The 22,941-nt window shown below is 43.4% G+C and overlaps 1 protein-coding gene across 1 annotated transcript; it reads left to right on the forward strand.

Annotated features, from left to right (window-relative positions):
• The first annotated feature begins 997 nt into the window (after positions 1–997).
• fam163ba (family with sequence similarity 163 member B, genome duplicate a) lies at positions 998–22,784 on the forward strand. The gene is made up of 3 exons (XM_068705848.1): positions 998–2,254; positions 17,937–18,052; positions 19,864–22,784. Exons 2-3 carry the CDS (start codon positions 17,960–17,962, stop codon positions 20,302–20,304), a joined length of 534 nt encoding a protein of 177 aa, XP_068561949.1. The 5' UTR covers positions 998–2,254; positions 17,937–17,959; the 3' UTR covers positions 20,305–22,784.
• Positions 22,785–22,941: the final 157 nt, after the last annotated feature.

A 22,941-nucleotide genomic window follows, 5' to 3' on the forward strand; every position in this document is an offset into this window, starting at 1 on the left:
AGGCAGTTGCACAGTTTCACTTTAAGTGGTGCAAATTCCTTACAAGTTTGTAAAACACCAAAAACTATTTATGTTGATGTAGTTAACGTGGGACGTTCACCGCCCCAAGGCAGATGCCCACTTTGCCTGTTTGGTTAACCAGCTTGTTGCAGTAGCTGATGTTATTGTGCATCGCTGTTCATTGATAATAGACCAACAACAAAAGCTTCATTTAAATATTGCTGTTGACTCTTATCTAATCCTGAGAGATGCCTCTTGGCCACTGTGACACAGCTCACCCTGTATGTGTATATATATATATGTGTGTATATATATATATATATATATATACACACACACACACACACACACACACACACACACACAGAGAGAGAGAGAAATGGATAAAAGCAGAGTTCACATCAACATGACGAATCCAACCATCTCATTCTCTCCTGATATAAATATTTTACTGCAGCACACTCTCAAAGTGCACTAATCTCCACTTCTGTGAGTTTGAATAATGAATGCAATAAAAACTCACACTGCTACTCTTAGCGTTGCCTCAAACTGCCCCCTCGTCTGGTCTGAATGGGATAGGCGAGCTGTTGTAGGGGTGGATTGAGTCAGAGGTGAGAAAAGAGAGAGAGACGGATAAAGACAAATTATCCTTCCAGGGACCATTGTGCCCGACGTACTAATGGAATTTAATGAACGTTTTGTTCCAGACAGAGGGACAGTTTGTTGTTCCACCTTGGCCGAACCTTGGGCAGAGGACAGGTGTTTTAATTTCCTTTATAGAGTTGGCTGTCACATATGCATATACCTTGGGTGATTCACTGCTGCAACTGGAAAGAGGGAAGCTTAATGAATCTTCTCGAAATGCTGCACCAGCTTCTGATCTCCAGTGCAGCCAGGAAGACATAGTGAGCTCTCACATTTTGGCTCCAGAGGCTGTGACAGCTCCTGGTTGTACATTTGCAGAGTTTGTCTGAGGTCAGGCACTCCCTGTCTCCACTTCACCCCTACTGCACTTTTGACACAGGATTCTACTTGTTTTGATGTGATGAAAACGTCTAGCTATACATCTCCGAACTAAAAATCCAGCAGCCCCTCAATGCCTTTAAGTCCCACCAAACGCACACAGCTCACAGAGCCACCCACCCACCCCCGTCTCCTCTCTCTTCTAGCACCTACAGCCGCTCTGAGCCCGTGACCAAAGCGCCATCTCTCCGGCTGCACACTCCAGGCTGCGTTCGCTCACTGGGTCTGCAGGCGCTAAGAGCCGCCTCTGAATTCAAAGCGCATAAGAATACGACTCGTCCTCGCGCAGCGCCGGAAATCTGCAAACATCCAACAACCGTGCGTCAAATATACTGTAGCCTTTATTCTCTAGGACCAGCGCGCTGCAGACACTTTGTAGACCCAGAGCGACCGGCCGGCTTGCTATTTCGCCAAACATGGGGCGCAAAGAGAGAAACGCGCTGGAGGGAGGGAGGAGATAGAGAGAAACAGATTGATAGAAAGAATTCAAAGGGAAGAAGAAACAAAGTCGCGCGTCCATTGGCGGCGGAACCCGGAGCAGCGTTACAACAAATCGCTGACCTCGACCTCCTCGGACGGTGGGAAACTGGTTGTTGAAATGGAGATGTCGAGATTCTCTATCATCCCGTCTCCTCCTCCAACACGCATGCCGCCGAGGCTGATGATGATGATGTTTGCGTAGGAGTGTTTTATTTTGCGGGCAGCGTCGGCAAACCAGTCTCTGCTGTTCAAACAACTCCAGACAAGCGGCGGATGGAACTGCGTGCGGCTGGCACATCTTTCCAGAGATATTGTCGGAGCGTTTTTTCTCGTCTCTGGGGTGTTTTTCAGTTGTCTTTCTGCGAGTCTGGAATTGGACAGAACATGGTTTGCATGCGAATAACAAGCATGTGTCTGGGAAAGTAGTCCGGCAGCAAAGAATAAGAATATTTTGCAAAGGACTCATATGATATTTCGTCTTTTTTTTATTTTGTATTAACAACTAAAGAGGATCAGGCCCATCTCGGTTTATCTGGACTCAAGTCAGCTCCCTCTCTACTTCGATAGCTGGCACTTCAGTGTTTTGCTGATTACTTTGCTGACATTGGGGCTTTTTTTTTTTTTTGCTATTGGTCTCATTATTCAGTGACTGAGGTCGACACAAACTACAACCAGCAGAGGTCGGGACCTGAGCTCCAAGGAGCCACCACTACCCTAAATGTGACCCGGCGAATTCCTCTTATCTCTGGAGGTAAGAGTCTTCACCCTTTAGAAAATAACATTGTGTCTTCTGATCCATTCACTCACCCGTCTGCTGTTTTTCTTTTTGGTGTTACGGAGACATCTGCTTGTTGAGTCATGCATGCGATTGAGAAGTTGGCTGAAAATAGATATGATTTGTTGTTGAGACAGTGAAAGGCAGATAGAGACTTGGGCTGAGAAGCAAAGTGCTGCGTGAGTTTGTTGTTTCAGCACCACGGACAGAACCACACTTGTCTTACAGCAGGATGTGAGGCTTTTCTTAACACATCATTTCACCCAGAACATTTAGATTTCAATGATATAAATCCACACAACGTTAATGTACAGAGTGTTTTTCTAGCAGCTTGAATTAAACCGTGATTACGGTAGTGGATACAACAGATATAGGCAAACAAACAGGCAGAGAGATGGATGAGAAGGAGAGGATGAAGGGAGAGGTTCAGAGCTTTGTATGACAGACTCGCTGGCTCGCCCGGCTTGCCACATGCTGACAAAACAGCATGGCTCGTGAGCCACAGCTACTGTCACCAACTGTTAGCCATGGTCACGTCCAAACAGTTCGCTCAGGATATTTTTAGGCAGGGTTGGAAATGCATCCAAAAGCAGCATTATTAAGGCCATGCAACACGAGGAAGCATTCCACTGAATGTGGTTGAAATGACAAAAATAATGTCAGGATGCAACCCACCACCTACTGGGTGCTTTGGAAACAATTTAAACACTTGTGGATGAAGAAGTCGGTGTTCAGCTAACATGTGAACCGTCGAGTCGCTTGGAAGATTAAACTGTCTGCTTCTTACGTATTTAGAGGTTGAAAACAGGGGGAGCAGGAAATTGGGCTTAAAAAAAATAAGTTGCACAACCCACCTGATGATAACTCCTGACCTCTGTATTCATGTGTCTTAACAGTAATAGTTATGAGGTGTTATTGTAAAGGGATGGGCCTAAAGATTCTTGGGGATCATTTGCTGAGATATATTTCATACTGCCCAGATTGGAAAGTAACTTCTTTGAAAGAGTCATAAGAATGTTTAAAGTATTCTTGCTCTTATGATATCATAAGTTACTCCTCATTCTTCGTTCGCTTTCCTACGAAAGTCAAGCACCATACATACCTGAGAGAGGAGCGAAACTCCATTGTGCCGTTTCAGTGCAAAGTTCAGCCCCAGCTCAGGCTCCATTGTGCGCTTTAGCCACCAGAGGAGATATATAACATGCATATTTCTCTACTGTGCTTGTGTATCAGCAGACGTGATTTGGGGTAAAAGATTCTCACATGTCGTTTCTTGTGTGTCTTTCCCTGAGTTAATGCACTGAATTCACTGTACATTTCTAAACCAAATCCTACCAGATCCCCAAATCATTGACAAATTCAAGAAGAAGCCCGAATAAATGAGCGGAGAGAAACGATGCAGATGCTTCCACACAGGTCACGAAGGGCCACTGAAGCCATGGCTATGGTGGGAACCATTTGCTATAGCCTTCACTGTCACCGTATCTCAATGCTCTCCGCCGCCATCATCAAAACACCAAGTGGAGGATATATGTTTTGGCCGAATGGGGTTCATCCCTCCGGTATAGTTACAAAACGGCTCTGGAGGCCTGTTGTGTTGCAACACCTTAGATGGTTAATGTAGGTCTTTCCTTTAATTTCCCGGGGGCAAAGAGGGCTGAAGGTTGCACACTTACTCAGATTGATACCAGGGAGTCCTCTGCTGTGTGGCTGTTCACTGAGCTCCGATGAATTATGTGGCGTTGTCAGTGCTGCTATTTTTCTAAGTCATGCCCAGTTTGTTGCCTTTGTTTTAGCATCGCCGTTTTAAACACTCCATAGCATGTTGTATAGTTTAAGACGGTACGACTTAAAAGCTGCTATGGGGAATAACAGCTGGGACTTATTTCATGTTGCGGACTTCAAAGAAAATTGACACACTAACACATATTGTGCTTTTAGAGCAACAATGAAAGACAAGGCAGGACTTGTGTTCCCATGGCGACTTCCTCGGTGACCCTCGAAACAACCTTGGCCCCCTGGGAGATCAGTCATACTCCTGCGTACACACACACACACACACACACACACACACACACACACACACACACACTCAAGTGCCCCTTGGAGCGTGACTATGAGTGACTGTGTGTTTCTTGTCTGCTTGCTGCTGCTGCTTCTGCTGCTGCTGCTGCTGCTGCTGCTGCTGCTGCTGCTGGTCTCCCAGCCTCTCAGTCATTACAGCAGGAGGGAGATGAGGAAGAGAGAGAGAGAGAGAGAGAGAGAGAGAGAGAGAGAGAGAGAGAGAGAGAGAGAGAGAGAGTGTTGAAGGACAAGCAGATGAGTAGGATGGAAGAAAGCTAATTTCAAGACAGATGGGTGATGAAGAAAAGGAAGAAAGGTGTAGGGAGAAGAAGACATGTAAAATAGGGAGAGAGGGAAGGTGAAGAGGAGGAGGAGGAGGAGGAGGAGGAGGAGCAGGTTTAAACGCTGCCACCTTAGAGTGAATGCAATTACAGAGGCAGCACATCCACTTCTTTTTTTCTGGGCATAAAGTGTGCTCACATATCAGCTTAATTACCTTTAAAATGCACAACCGGGAGGGGGAGTCATGATAGCTCAGCTGTGGTCGAGATAAAGAGGAGACGGGAGAAGCGGAGTGCTTGGATTGAGACTGGGGGAAGGGAATATGGCTGCTCAATGATCATGTTAAACAGTCACCACCCGTTTCTCCCTTCCTCCACCCGTCTCTCCTCCCCTCTCTCTCTCTCTCGGCACCACGCTCCGCTCTCCCCCTCGCAGCTACACCCTGACATGCTCACACATCACGCTCACGCACAGATGGGTTCCCACGCAGACAACGGAACCAGCGCACGGCTGCCTGAGCGCGAGCAGCACGCGCACGCTCAGGCCGTTGGTCGGCTGCCCTCATCCCAATGAGTGATTGTAAAAAACTGAAGCTCATTGCGAAGAGTACGAGGGAGGTAAGGGAGGGAGGGAGGGAAGACGGACAGGAAGAGGGTGAGGAGAAACAGCAGCAGAAGAAAAGCTCTGTGTCCTTTTTTTTTCTTGTACCTCATCCATGGCAGCTTCATTACCGTATGTGTCTGTGTTATAAATAGTGCCATTCATTGTATAATTATGATAAACAGTGTTTTGGGCCTTATTTCCATAGTTGTGTCCATCATTCCCTTACGGTTACAACATCTTACTCAGCAACTTAATTGCTGAGATATTGATTCAAAATGACATCACTAGACGCACTTTACAATTAGGCCAAGCGAATGAGCAGTCAGAATCCCAGTTCATTCCATCATTTATTATTTCACATGAATTAGTTTGAGAAGCGGTGAACGCACAATGAAACAATCATTTCACTGATAAACTGTGTGCTCACATTCAAGGTCAGCAGCTGATCCTCGAGGTAGCTCTGCGTAGAGAAAGAGTTGTTTAAAATGAAATAACTTGAAGAGTGGCCTCTGTTTGAATTTCTGAATATGTAAGAAAATATAGTGACCATCTGTTGCTGTGCTCCCAGATCTCATATCGGATTTGCTAAAAAAAAAAATAGTAAAATCTAGAAGTAACTATTAGGAATGATGGTTAAAGCTACAAAAATCTGAATTTTACCTGAAGCCAAATGTGCAACTGGCCTGTCCGTCTATAAAGGCAGATGGCTCACTGCTCAGACTGAGTTTACAATTTGCAATTTGGACCTGATCATTAGAAGCTTTATAGCCCGAACCTACGCGTTCATTATGGGAACCGCCACGTTTAGCTGTATAATGTTAAATCTGAGAGTAAAAAGCTGCAAACGTCGACACGGTCCCTTTGGAAAGTGATGAAGCGAAAAGAATTCAGGAACAAGCAAGCTCAGCAAGGTCGTGACTTACTCCGCCATGAGCGTTGATCGTAACAGCAATGCACACGAGAGGAGCGCTTCTCATTCATAAATTCCTCTTTTTCCAATGTGCTGTATCTTATTATGCATTTCTGCATCTTTGCCTGACTGCGTTATGCTTCATTTTAACAGCTTAGAGATTAGCATACAGTGAGGGAGCGGGGAAAAGTTGCTTCGAGTACAATACGGCTGCAACTTGTGAGCGTAAACCACCCACTCAAGACACAGAAAAGGCGATGGTTAAATGTCAGTCTGTAATAGCCCCGTCGCCATAGTAACTGAAGTGTACTTAAAAAACGCACTGCCTGTGGAGCACTGACCATTAGCACTAACACCCGAGCAATCATCAGCTTTGAGCTTTTAAAATATTTCCGTCAACCATCTTTACATTTATCGTCTCATCCTCACAAAGGTGCCCTCTGCTGCCTTTTCTTCTACACTTCCTTCTCCTTTCTTTCAGCATCTTCTCTTGCTTTCAAGTTAACTCCCATTATCACTCCCCCTCTCTCTCGCTCTCTCTCTCTCTCTCTCGCTCTCTCTCTCGGACCTTTAGACCTTTTAAAAGCACACACATAGGCGGTAGACACATGCAAAGAGTCATATCTTTGTATCTGTCTATCAAGGGCAATACTGGAAATATTACATTCGATGTTTTAGTGTTTGTTTCTCTCTCTGACCTTCTCTGGCAGAGGTTTGGTGAAAGGTTTTGGCACAAAATATACATAATAAAGTCAGAAGAAACCAACATTCACCGCTGGTAGAAAACAGGATGTGCCAAACAACACATCACGGCCGGCTCTGTTCCTGAAGTCCGGTAAAAGTAAACCTTTTAGTCATTTGAACAAACAACAAATGTAGTTGTTTTGTCAGGTGAGGACAGTCTTTCTACTTTCAGTCACATAACTGATCATATTTTGTGTGTGTGTGTGTGTGTGTGTGTGTGTGTGTGTGTGTGTGTGTGTGCACGTTTTGTTGTGTATCTGTGGGTATAGTCTCCCTCTTTGCTTTTTGCAGTATGCCACAGCTGTGTGATGATTTCATCAGGGCCTCAGATACGTAGTAACGCCTCACTCTCCTGAGACTCTTGTGAGTTGTGTGACTCCTTGTAAATACCATGTTTGCCTGACACACTCCGCTTTGAATATGCAAAGTGACGCACAGCGGGACCCATCAATCTCCCAGTCAGAGGCGGTGTCTTGGCTCGTGAGTGGCACCGCTGTTCAAAGTGGGGTTTGAAACGCAGGCCTGCCTGTGCTCCCTAAGGCGGTGCACATCAGCTGGACAGACGGAGAGTAAGAGTGGCAGAGAACAGAGGGGGAGACAAAGACAGCAAAGCAAAACGGCAAGAGGATAAGGGAAGGATAAAGGCGAGAGTAAAAGAGGAGATGGAGAGAGAGAGGCAGCGGAATGCAATAGCAAGGGAAAGATGTCAAAAAGTTAAGTATGTCACTGGCAGCGTGCCAAGAAGGTTGTGTTTTCTGAGTTCCAAAAAACTTCAAAAAACAGTGTGACCTCAGGTTCTTAATGTGAACTACTGTATCAGAACTCTGAAGGAAAACCGAGATGTGCTCAAAGTAAACCTACAGCTACAAACGCTCTGTCACATTCATATAGTGACTGTGTTTTCTGACATACAGGAAGGTACAAAACCATGCCACCAAGGACATCTAGTGCAATTCTCTATCAGACAGCATTTGATCTTAGCTTGATCCCCTTTGCTGCAAAGCCAAACAGGAGCTGCTTTTTAGAACTCCCATGTTTTAAGCCTACTCTGCTGTTTGTGCAGATTAAAGAGCGCGTAATGTCTACAAACAAGCATTTGTTCGCGTTAACATGCTTTACGCCTCACGCTCCTTTATGTCGTGTGTCCATTTGGCAGCTGATTTGAGATTCATTTCAAAACACATTTTCACCAGTCGTCCCAAACTTAGCCAACCGGTCTAAAAGATGGAGCCATGCTGTTGCTTGGGGAGAGTAGGCAAAGAGAGGGAAACAAAATCTAAAAATGGAATAATGTAATTGTCAAGTGTCAAGGAGCAAATGTAATTTAATGGTGTCTTATTTAATTCAGAAAGAGGAAAAGGAATTACGTTTATTTCAGGGCAGTGTATTACCCTGAGCCTGAGGAAAGGTGTGTGTATGTGTGTGTGAGAGCGAGTGTGCATGCAGTGTGTGTGTGTGTGTGTCCCTGCTTATGATTACACTTTTCAGTGTTTTGTCATAACTCTGCACGGCATCATGGTGAGGTCCTAACGGAGCTCTGAGTGTCACAACAGACTGTCCCCTCTGTCACTGCGATTTCTCAGCAGCACACTTGACTGACACTGAACTCATGAACCAGGAGTGAACCAGTAACAGGCAGCTGCTGCTGTTATGATCCTGTTCACAGTTAGAAGAGAATACACACTACGAGCAAGCAGACGGTGTTGCCTAGGATGAGCAGAGACCTGCTGAGATTTGGTTTGCATTGTTCTTATTGTTTCATATGAAAGAACAAAACATTTCGGAGAGTTTGCATGAATATCTCTCGACGGATATTCTGTCGTAAACGGCGGTTTATTTTTGTGGGGCCCTGAAAACGTGCTGTCGAGTTGCAGCTCTGCTCTTGTCGGTTATATTTGTGTGGCACTAAGCAGAAACAGCAACTACTATCCAGGCTATTGGAGTTAAGTAGCTTGAAGTGTGTGTGTGTGTGTGTGTGTGTGTGTGTGTGTGTGTGTGTGTGTGTGTGTGTGTGTGTGTGTGGTTGTGTGTGTGTGGAGGACGTGATGTTGGAATAAATAGTTTGCTCTATAGCATCAAATATTACTTCTCCGCTCACCTGAAAATGACACTCACACACTCACAGACAAACAGATATGTGGACTTGCCTCAACTATGACTTGCATATTAAACAGAGGTCTGTATCGATATTCTCAAATGAGTCTGTTTTCATGCAGTGTGCTGGTTGCAGTCGTTGCTTCATCACCATGTGTATCTAATGGCCTTGATGCGCCCCGCTGACATGTATCCATCCGGTGGCACTTGGCCATCATTGAACCTCTGCAGCTGAAGTAGTTTTTTTCCGGTATGTCCAACACTTATGACACTAGTGATCAGTGGCTGATTCTTGAATTATTAGCAGAGGCAGTCTGTGCAATACTGTATACTACAGACAGAGTGTAAAGTAGGATTTTAGGTGATGAAATTGCTCATTATGTCTGGCCAAAAGTAAATATTAAGATACAGTAACTGTCAGTTCCTTTTAAAACCCTTGAACATCCCTCCTTAAGTGCACCTATTTCCATGACAAAAGCTGAAGCTCGCCGCGGACACCTTTTCACTGCTTGCATCACTCAGTTTTAAGACTAAGAACTGCTGTTCAATCCATCAACTATGAAGTTCAAAGAACTGTTATATCTCTGAGCCAACTTCGGCTCCTGCTGGTGCCAAGATTATAGCCTGTCACACACAGACTACTGGTATTATTTGCACAGCAGAGGGTAGAGCATGGCGTGGCATGGCAGAGGGGAGGAGCAGGAAGTGCAATGGCAGACTGGCAAATGTGATTATATGTAATTATTTTGAGATGATTTGAAAGTGAAAGCTCATTTTCTTCAACCATTCAGGGGAGAAGCCAATTTTGTCAAAAATGCCGTAGTCACAGAGTGACAGATCGATAGATGACGTCCTTTTAAAAGATTCTTTTGTTGTATATTTTTATCTACAGTTTAAAATTAGACGGTTCAAAGTGAAAGAGGCATTGTTTGCACCTTACAGCAAAGGACAGCCTGTTTAGAATTGCAGTGAGATGAGAAGTCTACGTTGCACCACACAGACCCAACACAGGTGCGTCTGAACGTCTCTTCTTTTACACGGGCATCATGAGAGCCTTTAACTTTCATTTTTCTCTTTTCCTCAACTCCCCATACCTACGTCTTAGTATAGTGCAGTACAGTACAGTATAGCTCGGATAGCAATTGTTCAAAGTGTAACTTTTATACCCCGGCTCAGAGATCAGCAGGTATAAATCTCATCCAAACTCACGGTCGTTTAGGACCGGCTTGAAGCGAGGTGTCCCCAGGTCTCTCCTACTATTAGAACAGATGTGACTGTGTGTGTGTGTGTGTGTGTGTGTGTGTGTGTGTGTGTGTGTGTGTGTGTGTGTGAGAGATGGTGTCTGTGGTGTGTGGGTGTGCTGCAGCTTACCTCAGGAGCTGAGCGATCTCTCCGTAGAGGAGCCCCTCTCTCTAAGTTCCGATGTCCCGTCCGATGGAAAAATGAGAGCAGTATAAAATAGTTAAATTTAATTAAATTCAGAGTATATTCGCAAAACATTACAGTCTCTCTAACAAGGACACTGTGTCTTTGAAAGATCTGACTTGAGCTTCTTCACTGGAATATTTTAGCTGGAACACTTTTTGTTTTGCATTATTATTTCTTGTTAACTTCAGAGTTTTAATCCAGAAAACTGAGAAAAAAAAACCCGAAAGTGTCATTTTTGAGAAATTCTGCACACGATGATGCTCCTTTGGAAAGGCTTACTTGTCTACAGTTTAACAATATCATATTGCCACGACATTGTCAAATATTCCTAAAAATGGATTGGGACTCCAGAGGATAAAAAAAGAAACAGGATAAAATACAGGATGTGGTGGAGAAGGAAGGGCATGCTCCGTCAGGTCCAGTGCATGCATATCGCGTTTAAAGTTACATTACATCAGCATGCAATTTGAACTGGAAGAGCAACGGTGCAAGGTCATTCAGATGGATGAGGGACATTTAGTGAGCTGTGTAATTAAATGAAGAGACCCCCAGGTCACCATTTATTTCTTTTCCAAATGTCCTCGTGGTGCTATATTCATACTAGCCGGGGGTCATTTTTATGATATATCATCCACAGAGGGGCACTAATTACAGAAACGTTTGCAGGGTAATGAAAGGGAGAAAACTACTCCTTGTTTCCAATCATGGCTACACGAGAAAACTAGTTCTTGTGTTTTTCACCATCCACATCCCCAAACTCTCTCTCTCTATCTCCCGCAGCCTTTGGGATTTCCCGGGTCCCTGATTCAAGGTCAGAGTTGGGGGTGAGCTGAGCTTGTCGGTGCCTTTCAGTGGAGGAATGAGGTCGGAGTCGGGTGCAGGGACACAAAGAAACGGCGGCAAAATAATTTATTTTGTACGCCTGGTGAAATGTTATGCTGGAACAGGGTGAGCCAGGAGCCTGAGAGATGCTGCAGCCAGGGTCAGTGCAGCCAGACAGGATGATATTGTGACGAGGCTTAAGGAGGAATTTGTTAGCTTTTTGGGGTTTATATTACTGCTTGCATTGAGGCTTAATGGAGATTAAAAACAAAATAAATAAATAAATGAACATCCAGTCAAATCAATGTTGCACCATCACATCAGTGGTAAAGCTCATTTGTATTCATTTATCTTCTTCATCATAATAATGTTTCGTGAACTCCTCTCCTCCCTCCTGGGGAACTTTTGCATGTGCACACAAGCTTCGGTATCATTTGTATTCTACATTTTTTTTGTATGTATGTATTTAGCAAATCTACTGGATTATAAATTTAACATCAATTACAATTTCCTTTAATTAGAATAGCAGAATTGAAGATGTTATTGTACTAATGTAGAATCTAAATGTCTGCCTGTGAAAACCTTCTGATCGTCTGCTCTATGCAGGAATATTTTGATCTCTTATTCGATCCCAGTCAAAATTTCCATTTGAAAAGTCCTAAAGGATAGTTCAGCATTTTGGGAAATAAGCTTATTGGTAGTATAGAGCTTGGGTCAGGAGGCTATTTGCTTGGCTTAGCATAAAGACAGCTGGTGCTGTGTGTATTTGTAAACTCTAGAAAGCTAGCTGGTTCACCTTGCTTCCAGCCTCGGTGCTAAGCTAAGCTACCCGCACCCTGGCTTTACATGTAGTTCCACGCAAACAATAGAGTGGCGTCGATGATCTCTCAAAGCAAGGAAGTGAACAAGCCCAAAGGTGTTGAACTGTTCCTTTAAAGCGGTACATCTGTATCACCAGCATAGCACAGCAGGACAGGTTGCGCTCCGAAGGAACATTAATGAAGTGAACAAAGTGGATCACAGTGGCGCTCCATTATCCTCATGATGGCGCATCGCACATCAACGTGTAAGCGATGGATGGTAGATGTGATGAATGTTGCATAATGGAAATCTGAATTCATATTTAACTCCCTCGGATGAGATGATACACACTGTAGGTGGAAGGAGTAAGTTGTTCATTATTTTGGCGAACACTAGTTGAATGCTCTCTGATTGCACAGTTTTTTAGAGGGCAGACTAATCGAGGACAAAGAGCTGTAATTAAACACATTTTGTCCCGACGGTTTCATTTTGCCTTTCTTTGTGTTATCAGATTGGAGCTCTGTTATCAAAGACAGTTTATCAGCTTGAAAACTAACATGTAGCATAGAAACCTGAGCTCTCTGAACGACGCCATCCCCTAAACTTTTTAAACACACTTGTGTCATTACCTTAGTGAGCCATGCATGTGTGCATGGACTCTTTGGATATGGCTGCAAATATATGTGTGAAATCACTCTTTGACAGCTACAGCAGTAATAAGGCTCATCCCATTGTTCTCTGGGCATGTTATTGTCTCTTGTGTATGACTGGGATCCACCACCTACTATGTGCTTCTCCCCCATTCTACTGAAAGCCTGTCAACAGCCATTATTCCTAGCAAGACCTCTGCTGTGATCCCTGCCATGTTTCATCAAAGCGTGGCAATTCATTCCAAAGCCCACTGTCTGAGCATGTTAGGTAGTACTAAAATTATTGCATGCGAGTGTTAGTGTGTGTGTGTGTGTGTGTGTGTGTGTGTGTGTGCGTGTGTGACTACTGCTATTCTTCTTCTTCTTCTCCTTAACCTCTTGTCATTCCGGTGGACGAACACCAGCAAAAGCAGCTGAGCAGACACGTTTGCCTTTCTCCAGTTCTATTTCACAATGAAGTCTGAGATGCGTGTTAGCGTGTGTGTGTGTCTGTCTGTCTGTGTGTGTGTGTGTGTGTGTGTGTGTGTGTGTGTGTGTGTGTGTGTGTGTGTGTGTGTGTGTGTGTGTGGTTAAATAATTAACACTGTTCGCCGCTTCGCTGCAACACATCCCTCAAACACTGTTCTGATTAAGGGAGCCCCAAGAGATAAACGCTGTCTGCCGTCCCTGTACAGTAACTAATGCTGCATGTACATGTCTCTGATTGTGTGTGTGTGTGTGTGTGTGTGTGTGTGTACTGGAGGATGGTTAAGACGCTCTTTGTGTCATGAGTAATGTCTTTTCCTGTGTCACTGGTTGTGTACATTGGTTGCGTCTACAAGCTTGTCAAGATTTTGAGTAGCTTTTTTTGTAATGCAGACACATTATACACGCTCAGTATTCTTCCACGTTACTGTTTGTGAGTTGCCTCCCTGCATTATGTATTTGTGTGTGTGTGTGTGTGTGTGTGTGTGTGTGTGTGTGTGTGTTTTGGGTACACTATTCCTGTGTGTGCACTTAATAGAGAAGGGTCAGAGATTAAGGAGTAGCACCAAGTTTCTAGAGAATACCGCCACAGGAAATACTGCTCATAACATGGACACGTCTACAGGTTTATAGATAATAATACAAACACATTGGTTGTATTCATTATGCCAGGGTATCTGTATGTACAGTGTAGCAATCTAAGTATCAGTGTTTTACATCCAAAATATGAATATCTTGTTATGTCTGGAAAGCAGGAATAGTTGATGTTTTTTGGGCCACTCGGGACAGTAGAACAATCTGTAAACACAACATTGACCTAATATCACGTAATATCATCAAGCGGACATGGAGCAGCACTCATTTGGAGTCATGTGTTTGGCCACCTGGTCAATGTAAGTCCAACATTTGGAGGGAAATATCTGGCTCTCGAGCCGCTAAATGCCCCCATTTTACTCCTCAGCCAGTCGCTAATGTTGTTTGGTGCTGAGCAGGTGGCAGACAGCTGCCCGCGGCGACTGGAAACAACCCCGATAAGAGCAGTGAGAGTGAATCGAAACGGCACAGTTGCAACTAAACAAAGAGCTAAAAGATGCTAAACCCTCGATACAAATACATGAGGGTGACTGCAGAGTTGTGGGATAATTCTCTGATGGTTTTTGATTCATTCTTATTAATAAAAAAACAAAAAAAAGTAGTGATTAGTGCAGCTTTTAAACTTGTCATAATGAGTAGATTGATTATTGATAACAAAGCTCTAACTTAGCAATTAGTGAAGACTTGATTAGAGGCCCTTTTTACATGCCGCTGCAGGGTAAACACAGGTGTAATTCATAAAAATCAATTATGGCTCTGCTCTTTAAGGTGGGCCGGGCCCTGGCATTGCGCATGCTGGATCACCGGAATAGCTGTGACACTAAATGGACCTGGGCCATAATCAATTTGATCAATTGCACCTGTATTTACCCTGCTATGAACATGCCAAAATGGCTGCTGTGAAAAGGCCCTGTTACATCAATGACTCTCAGCTTCACCGAAGGGTCGGACAAACATTCGAACTCCATGTCTCCATTTCCCCGTTCTCTTTTCCTGACACCAAAAAAATGTCCCCAAAAACCGCCACTTTTCCCTCCTCTTCATCTCAACCGAAAGCCTGTGGCGCTCTGTTCTTGCTGTTCCTTCATATTGATTTGGTTGGTGGACTGTGTGGCCCGGCAGATTGGATTAGAGTCCAGCTGTGTTCCAGCCTACGGGGAGAGTAGCTGTGCTGCGTTTGTAGAGCGAGGCAGACGGCTGCTGCAGAGACGGTCTGATCCATTCTAACTTCATCCAGCGTCTCAGGAGAAACATATCACGATGAAAGCTAATGTGGTTCAGACAAGTTAGCCACAGAGGAATTCAACATGGTTTGGAGGTGTTTCAGGGTGAGAAGGTCAGAGCTGTCAGTCACTTGTTGAATAGTACACACGACAGTAAAGTGTGTGTGAGTAGGCTGAGGGATGCTGATGGAGAGCACTGTTGACTCAAGGATGTGGAAGTGGAAACTGGACGAAAGTCGATGTAAATTGTCAGCTTGGTAAGTAGGAAATGGTCTGAGTCTCATAATGCGCCACATGACTTTGGCAGTCCTGCTTCTTTGTTCCACTTTTTCCATGTTAGGGTGTGTCCATGTCACAGTTTGAGTTACATCTTGACAACGCCGGTCCATACTGCCGTGTGCTCGCTGTTGATAATGGCTCGCACTATTGAGTCATAGCTTAGCAACAAGCCTGCTGTCCTATTTTTGGTTTCGGGCAATTATCCACAATGCAGTGTGATGGCGCGGCCCTGTGACACTTCCAGATTGTGGATGTAATGAAGAGAAAAAAGGTCTCTGCCCACATCTGTCAAGGGTCCGCAGGGTTTTCCCAAAATATATAAGAACGTTACGAAACCTGGGAACTGAGTGACAGCTTTTTTTATATCTATTTTTCTTTTCTTTTTTAAATCATTGTCTGGTGAAATCTGTGTGCAAAGATACAGACACTTGCAACACAAGAGGGCAAAAGGGCACGACAACACACATTAAGGGAATGTGGGAATGAACAATGCATTGCTTTTGTGATTTTATTGGTGATTTATTTCATTTCTGCCTGAATTAATCAAGCAACATGGTTTACAGTTCCATCTCAACTCTTAACTTAAATATCACTGTTATACTGTTCAGAATAACTGTAATTGATTCCTTAGAGTGTGCAATATTTGATATAAATACATACTAGAATGGAGGTCATGTGAAATCAAATAAGATGCATGAAATGCAATTGAAGCCTTGGAGAACCTGTTTCCTGCGGTTGTTAAATGTGGGACATTGAGGATTTGCAAGATTTTTCAAGAAATGCTCCAGTTAAGTTGTGCACTCACAAATATGAATAATGCTTTATGACAATAATCATAAGCATTTTATAATGAAATAAGGTCAGTTATCGTGATACTTCACAATTGCTGGTCACTCATATTTTTTTGCAAGGATCATACTGTATTTTAATTAGTAGTAGTACATTATAATCTTTTTATAGTGTGATTATGAGGTACTCTAAGTGCTCATTGTTTGCTTTCAGTAAAGTCAAACATTGTCTTACCACATGTTGTGTGTTCAAAAGCCTCAAATACTTTACAGTGAAGGGGAAGGCAGAGAAAATAATTACTTTTGACACTTTGAATGGCATTACAATGTTTGTGGTTATGCTACTTTCAGGAGTAAAAATGATATTTAATCTAGGCTCAAGGCTTCGTCCCGTAATCCAGCTGCTGTAGGGACTGAAAAGAGGTAATTAAAGGGAAGCATTGATCTAATAAACTGAGAATGAGGTCAGTTCAGTCTCAAGTCAATCATACTGCTGCAAATGTTCTCTGTACGTCTGTAGCATTCCCCCCCAGTCATTCATATTGGCAGGTAAAACTGTATTTCTGACCACCTGAATCCACAACGAGTAACAAAAAGAAACAAGATAAACAGTAAATGTAGGTCTGCCTTCCAGTTCTGCAGAGATTTGTGGAACATGAGCTCAAAGCTCTCAGATCAACTTCTCCATTTGTCTTTGTTGTGACCTGTGATGTAAGGTCAGGGTTCACAGGTCACTCAAAGCTGTCCAGCTGGATGTTTCCCTCTGATTGATGCAATAAAGGTCATGCTCTTTCTCGCTGTCCACTTTGCACAGCTCCTCAAATTTACTGCTTCTTTTTCGATCTGCTCGTTGTTGAATCTGAGCAAGAAATGAAAATATTGTTTCTCTCCATCTGATATTCTATACTACTTCTATACTGCCGACTTAATTATCTCTTAAGCCAATGACAGCAGACTGTTCATACTGAAGTAAACTCACATGACGCTATCGATCACATGACGTTACCTGTTCAAGCTTCGTCTAAATGAAAATTGTTTATCACAAATGTAAGTCAACATCACCTCTTTCACTCCATTTCATATTTCCCAGTTTTACTTTAAGGCCGATTATAACAATTTAATTGTTTACAGCACATTAACATATATGTGAGCTCTTAGCTTTACCCTAACACTCGCCATCATTTGTAATTATTTTATACAACAGTTAATTATTCAACTCATCTTAATAACTGTACATTCTGCAATGCATTTTGGGGTGGTCGGGTATGTCCAGTAAGGTCACGTCTCATAACCTACTCAGGAATTCTTCTAATCTCGTACATTTGGGCGTTTCTCGAGAACACAAACTCCTATATTATGCAGCTGGAACGCACCACAGACTCAGTTTCACATTATGAATAGTATGTTAGGAAGCGCAGCCCGTTTTCCTCTACCATCTTACCTTTTTCTCCTCATTCTCTGATCCACTCCTCTTCCTTTCCATCTGCCCACTGTTTTTGTCTCACCTCTGCCCGTCTATCTCTCACACCGCCGTCTTCATCGCTTCCATCATGTTGTCTCTCCATTTCATATCTATCCATCATATCCCTCTCTATCCCTATGCGCTGATCTCCCTCTCTATCATGTTTCCTTTTTCTACATTCCAGCCTGAGATCCTGTCTTATGTTATGAGCAGCATTCGTAGGATGATGTTATTACGTGTCTCCTAACTGCTGAATAATTTAATAAGCACCACTGAGATGACACACAGTCATAATCTACTTAATGAAGCAACTGTGCTGATGAATTGTGTGCTTTCTCCTCCGTCATTCCTTTAACCCTCCCTCTCTCTCTCTCTCTCTCTCTCTCTCTCTCTCTCTCTCTCTCTCTCTCCCCCTCTCTCTCTCTCTCTCTCTCTCTCTCTCTCTGCAGGGTGTTGATGGAGAGCCATTCGAATGACAGCCGGGACAGTGGTCATCACTGGTGGAATTCTAGCTACAGTTATATTACTCCTTATCATCGCAGTACTGTGCTACTGTAGGCTGCAGGTGAGGCCACAGACTGTTTTTCCTGTGAAAGTCCGCAGAGCTGCAAGTAAGGGCTGTCACTGAGTGTAGCACTTTGTTGATAGTCATAAGTATATCTGCTTCAATATGTGAAATTGTGTTTGTTACCTTGATGACTCGTAAAGCCTGTCAGAGAATCTCCTGACTGCTGATCATGACCATTTAAATTGATCACGTTGTAGTAGTTGAAATATAATATCATCAGATTTTGCAGGATTGTTTGGGATGTGCACAACCAAACCAAAGATATTCAGCGCTTTGTATAATGGCCTCATGGTGATGCATTTAAAACCAGACTTGCGTTTCATGATCATGTTGTGTTTTGAAACTCATGATGCTCTCTGATGCTGCCCATGTTTCTTTGGGGTTGTGCTCTGATGCTCATATCAATGGTCTCGGCCAGGCGCTGTACTGTTCATAACATGAAAATAGAATTATAGGTGAAAAGACTTATGAAAAGACTTGTTTACAAGTTTATTCAGCCTATTGTAATTGATGGGACATAATGCTGTCAATACCGTTATCTCAAAAACTGTCGTGAAGAAGATTCCTTTTTAAAATTATTAATATGCATATAATGGCTAAAAATGGGGCTATGGCAAAACAATTGTCCCACACATAGCCAGAGACATTTACTACCTTGATGATTTGATGTAAAACTCTAAGACTGTGCCTGTGGCTCAACAGGTTTAACTGCTGAGTTGGTAGTTGGTGGGTTCTCAGAGCAATTTGTCGAAGTATCCTTGGGCCTCATAGGCTAATAGCATGCTGCCATCCATTTGTAAGTGTGAATGGATGAATGAGAGGCAAATTGTAAAGTAGCAGAATAAAACCACTCTACAATACATTACATTAATATATATATTAACCAAGATCAACTGAAAACCAAGGTAACATTGAGTGGAAATCATATAATCCTTTCCCCTTAGAGCTGATTACAGTTCTTGGGATTCTTATATTTCACAGCAAAAATCAAAAGTCAACCACAAAATATGGCTTCATATTAGTTGGCAGAAGGCCAGGAATTTGTGAGCTACATTTTATGGACCAGAAATAGCAACTCCAAATTCTCCACTGAAAGCTGGATTCTGTTTACGCGTCTGTTTGAACTGTAATTGTTGAGGATTTGGCACGATGAAAAGAAATAGTCGGAGACGAAACCTCTCGCTTGCGTCGTACTGTAGCACACGTGCAGCTTCACTGAGGCGACGCATATTACCATCTCTGGGGTCATGTGGGTCGAGGAGCACCTCATGGGCAAAGAGGCTGAGGTGGGCCTGGATTATGAGAGACATCCTCGCTCTACAGACTGTTGAGTGAATGCATGCTTCATGTGCAAACCAGACAAATCTGATGTTGTTGATAAATGTGTGGATAAATAAATGTACACTACATATATTTGATATTGCATGTTGTTTGACATTTTCTCCTACTCAATATGCCCAAAACCTCTGGCTGGTTGCAAGCGTTGTGAAATGGTAATCATAATTATTAGAATTTAGAGGCTGGCGTAGACTTCATTGGGCGGAGAGTGCATGTAAACTAATTTGCCTTTGTTTTGCTGTGTCGGGCCATGCTGACATTTCAGTGTAATAAATGTCCCTTCCTTTCTCTTATCTTTATTGTTCATTAACATTCTGTTTTGTCTGCTTTTGACTCCCCTCTTCTCTCCCTCATCAATTATAATTTACATAATTCTAACCCTTTTTACCTATTATTTTCCCTGTCTCTCTCTCTCTCTCCCATCCTTTTTACCTCATCTCTGCTCTGCATCATCTCTCTCCCACCACTAGTACTATTGCTGCAAGAAGGAAGAGTCCGAGTCGGAGGAGGAGGAGCCAGACTTTGCCGTAACGTCCCGCCTCCCACCGGTCCACTCCAATCACAACATTGTGGCGGCGACGGCCGCCGCCTCCTCCATCCCCAATGGCCCCGCCCTTTTCTCCACCCCTCCACTGGCCAGGAAACTAACGCGCTCACAGACCTTCTGTCCATCCTGTACGCACTATGACCTGCCTTTCTACCTCCAGCCCCCCGCTCAGCCGCAGATCCACCATCAACCAGATGGGTTGAGGAACGGAGGTGACCGGATCAGCTACCGCAGCGTCCAGCAGCAGGAGCTGGACCTGCCAGTGCCTGTGAACATTTCAAACTACCGTAAGCCAAACCTTGGCCGGTCGGTCACCATGAGGGACATGTTCACCCGCAGCTGCAGCATCAGCACTGATGTTTAGCTGGGTGAGTCTGGTGTAAATTCATGCTTAAATGAACTGGAATGGCCCATTCCGAACTGGGCTTGAGTCTGACTTTTTGTCATCTTGACCAGCTTAGTCCAGTCTAGTATGGTGTGATCTAGTCTGGTCTCGTTCTACTGGTCACCTCTTACAGAATGGAGGAATCGGTTGGCTCTCAGGACAGGATTTTCAAAGATACTATGCTCATGTCCAGGACCTTACACTTGGGCCACTATAGAGTTTAAAGTACTTAAAAAGTGTTAAGTTACCAATGACGTGAACTTCTTGATTAGTTTTTGTTTTTTTCCAATAGCTCTTTTGTAACAACAACAATGGCATTTGTTCTACGGTTTGATGACGCTTGTGTAGCCCTACTTCCTGTGGACTCTTGTTCCCGTGGCCTGAAAGATACACAGATTCCTGCCATGTCAAAATGACATAATCGGCAGGGATTTTCTCTCTGCCATAGCTGCTAATATGATTAGAGAAGCCCAGTGTTTCCCTCTCCTATGATGGGATGATCTGTCTGTTCCTCCATCCACAGATTATAGAGATTTAAAAAAACAAAAACAAACACTACTACCAGTGGAGGAAGGGGATGTCGTGTTTTAGCTGCCACCCGCTGACGTTTCAGACAGACTTAACGTAGGCCATGATATTTTACGACATAAAGGGCTCACAGAAGATGGAAATCCCCGCTCGTTTTTCCACATCCTATCATAGAGGTCTCCGGTTTGACGGGAGGCTGGTTTCTCTGAGCGTCTGCTGACAACACAAAGTGTATATACAGCACGCACTTCAGCAGAGACGGACCTCTGTGTTCTTGAAGGCAGGGTGGACGAGGTGCCAAAGGGGGGTGGGGTCTTGCATTCGTGTGCATTCGTGTGACTGTGCTTGCATGCATGTGTGCGTGTGTGTGTGTGTGTGTGTGTGTGTGTGTAACTCGATCAGTTGCTATACCATGACTCTTATTCCATACAATTAAACAGCCTGTCACCCCTATATGTATACCGAACCCAGTGGTGGGTTGCAATAACATTTGAAACATTTATTGTAAAGGGTGAAGGGATTGTATTAGTTTTGCCACTTTACCTTTAAATCCATGCTGATGCAAAGAATGACCCAACCAGGTGATGGGACAGACCCGTTTTGTAAATGTTTATTTTACTGATAAATGTTATAACCGTAGGTGGCAGTCAGAGGAGCAACTCGTTTAACTTTACAGTGAGATGTTCATTTTAAGTTCTTCACTGAAGTTTCAATTTGTGGACTCTTCACTGCATTCATTGTGCTGTCTCTGATTTGTTGATATATGGATACATGGGCTAAAGATTAATTCACCTTTTAAAGGCACATCTATAAATATTTAACAGGCCATAGCATACACTCCAGTCTCTCCCTTCGCCCGACTCGTTGGACTGAGGAATATTCGCTCTTCCTCTGAGGTTCCCGGAGAGTTCCTTCTCGGGATTGTTTTTGTTTCCTGCGCTTGGCTGGAGGCCTGACTTTCTGACTGGAGGAGTGGTGGCTGTTTTCTCATGGACACAGGACACACATTTAATGAATGAAATTATTCACTGGTGGGTTTCAAGAAGATATACGTGTGGTTGTGTTGAGGGGCTTGAAGCTGATTGGATTGCCCCTTGGATTGCCTCCCCCTCTCTCTCTCTCTCTCTCTCTCTCTCTCTCTCTCTCTCTCTCTCTCTCTCTCTCTCTCTCTATTTCTGTCTCTCTGTTGATTTTATCAGCAATCATGCTCATCTATATTCCCAAAGGGTGAAACAGTGAGTGATTTTGTTTTAAGTTTTTCCTCTTGTGACATGTGCTTTCCTGCAAATACACTACGACATACATCCGCACACACACACACACACACACACACACACACACACACACACACACCCCGTCATGTTTCCACTTTATATTGACTTACATTCATTTTCTGGAGATTTACCCTGACTATAACCACTACCAGCCTAACCCTAACCCTAATCCTAACCTGAACCTAACTTTACCCTTCCTTTCAACCAAGTCTTCACCCTCTAATGTATTCATTTACATTATGGGGAGATGAATATTGTCCCCAAAGGGAAGGTGAGTCCCCACAATGTGACTGTAACAGATTTATGTACCCACAACATGAGTCACACACACACACACACACACACACACACACACACACACACACACACACAGTTCTCAATGCTTTGCTTTTACCTTTAAACAGATGTGACAGTTGCACAGGAAATTTTGTGCCATAAAGAATTCTTAGAGAAATGTATTATTATAATTCTAAATATTATTACAAGCGTATATTTAAATGCAGTGTTGCTTTTTCCCTACAGTATTTTAATTACTTGCTTTATTTTATGATCCAGCTGGTTTTTCAGACTAAGTACAGTACAGCAGAAATGTTTCTGTCCTTGTTTATAATATATAACTAACAGACACATTGTTGCTAATAAAATGGTGTGAAAATCCTTCTGATCTGTTCTGTTGTTGCTGTTAATTCCACCGAAACTAAATGTTGATTACAGTTTTCTTGGGACTCGTACACAGAGGTTTGTTAATGACAAGCCAGGGGAAGTCATTCGTTCAGTTCAAGTAACTTACCCATTTAAAAGGATGTTTGCATCG

Source organism: Cebidichthys violaceus, unplaced genomic scaffold (genome assembly GCF_023349555.1).
Source record: "Cebidichthys violaceus isolate CVI_PGR_0920_01 unplaced genomic scaffold, fCebVio1.0.p SCAF_12, whole genome shotgun sequence".
NCBI lineage: Eukaryota > Metazoa > Chordata > Actinopteri > Perciformes > Stichaeidae > Cebidichthys > Cebidichthys violaceus.

What these genes read in the sequence shown, in the direction of transcription:
- fam163ba (XM_068705848.1), top strand. Translation starts at nt 17,960, where the DNA reads ATGACAGCCGGGACAGTGGTCATCACTGGTGGAATTCTAGCTACAGTT. An exon ending in TGTGCTACTGTAGGCTGCAG is followed by an intron (nt 18,053 to 19,863) that starts GTGAGGCCACAG and finishes TCCCACCACTAG; the next exon opens with TACTATTGCTGCAAGAAGGA.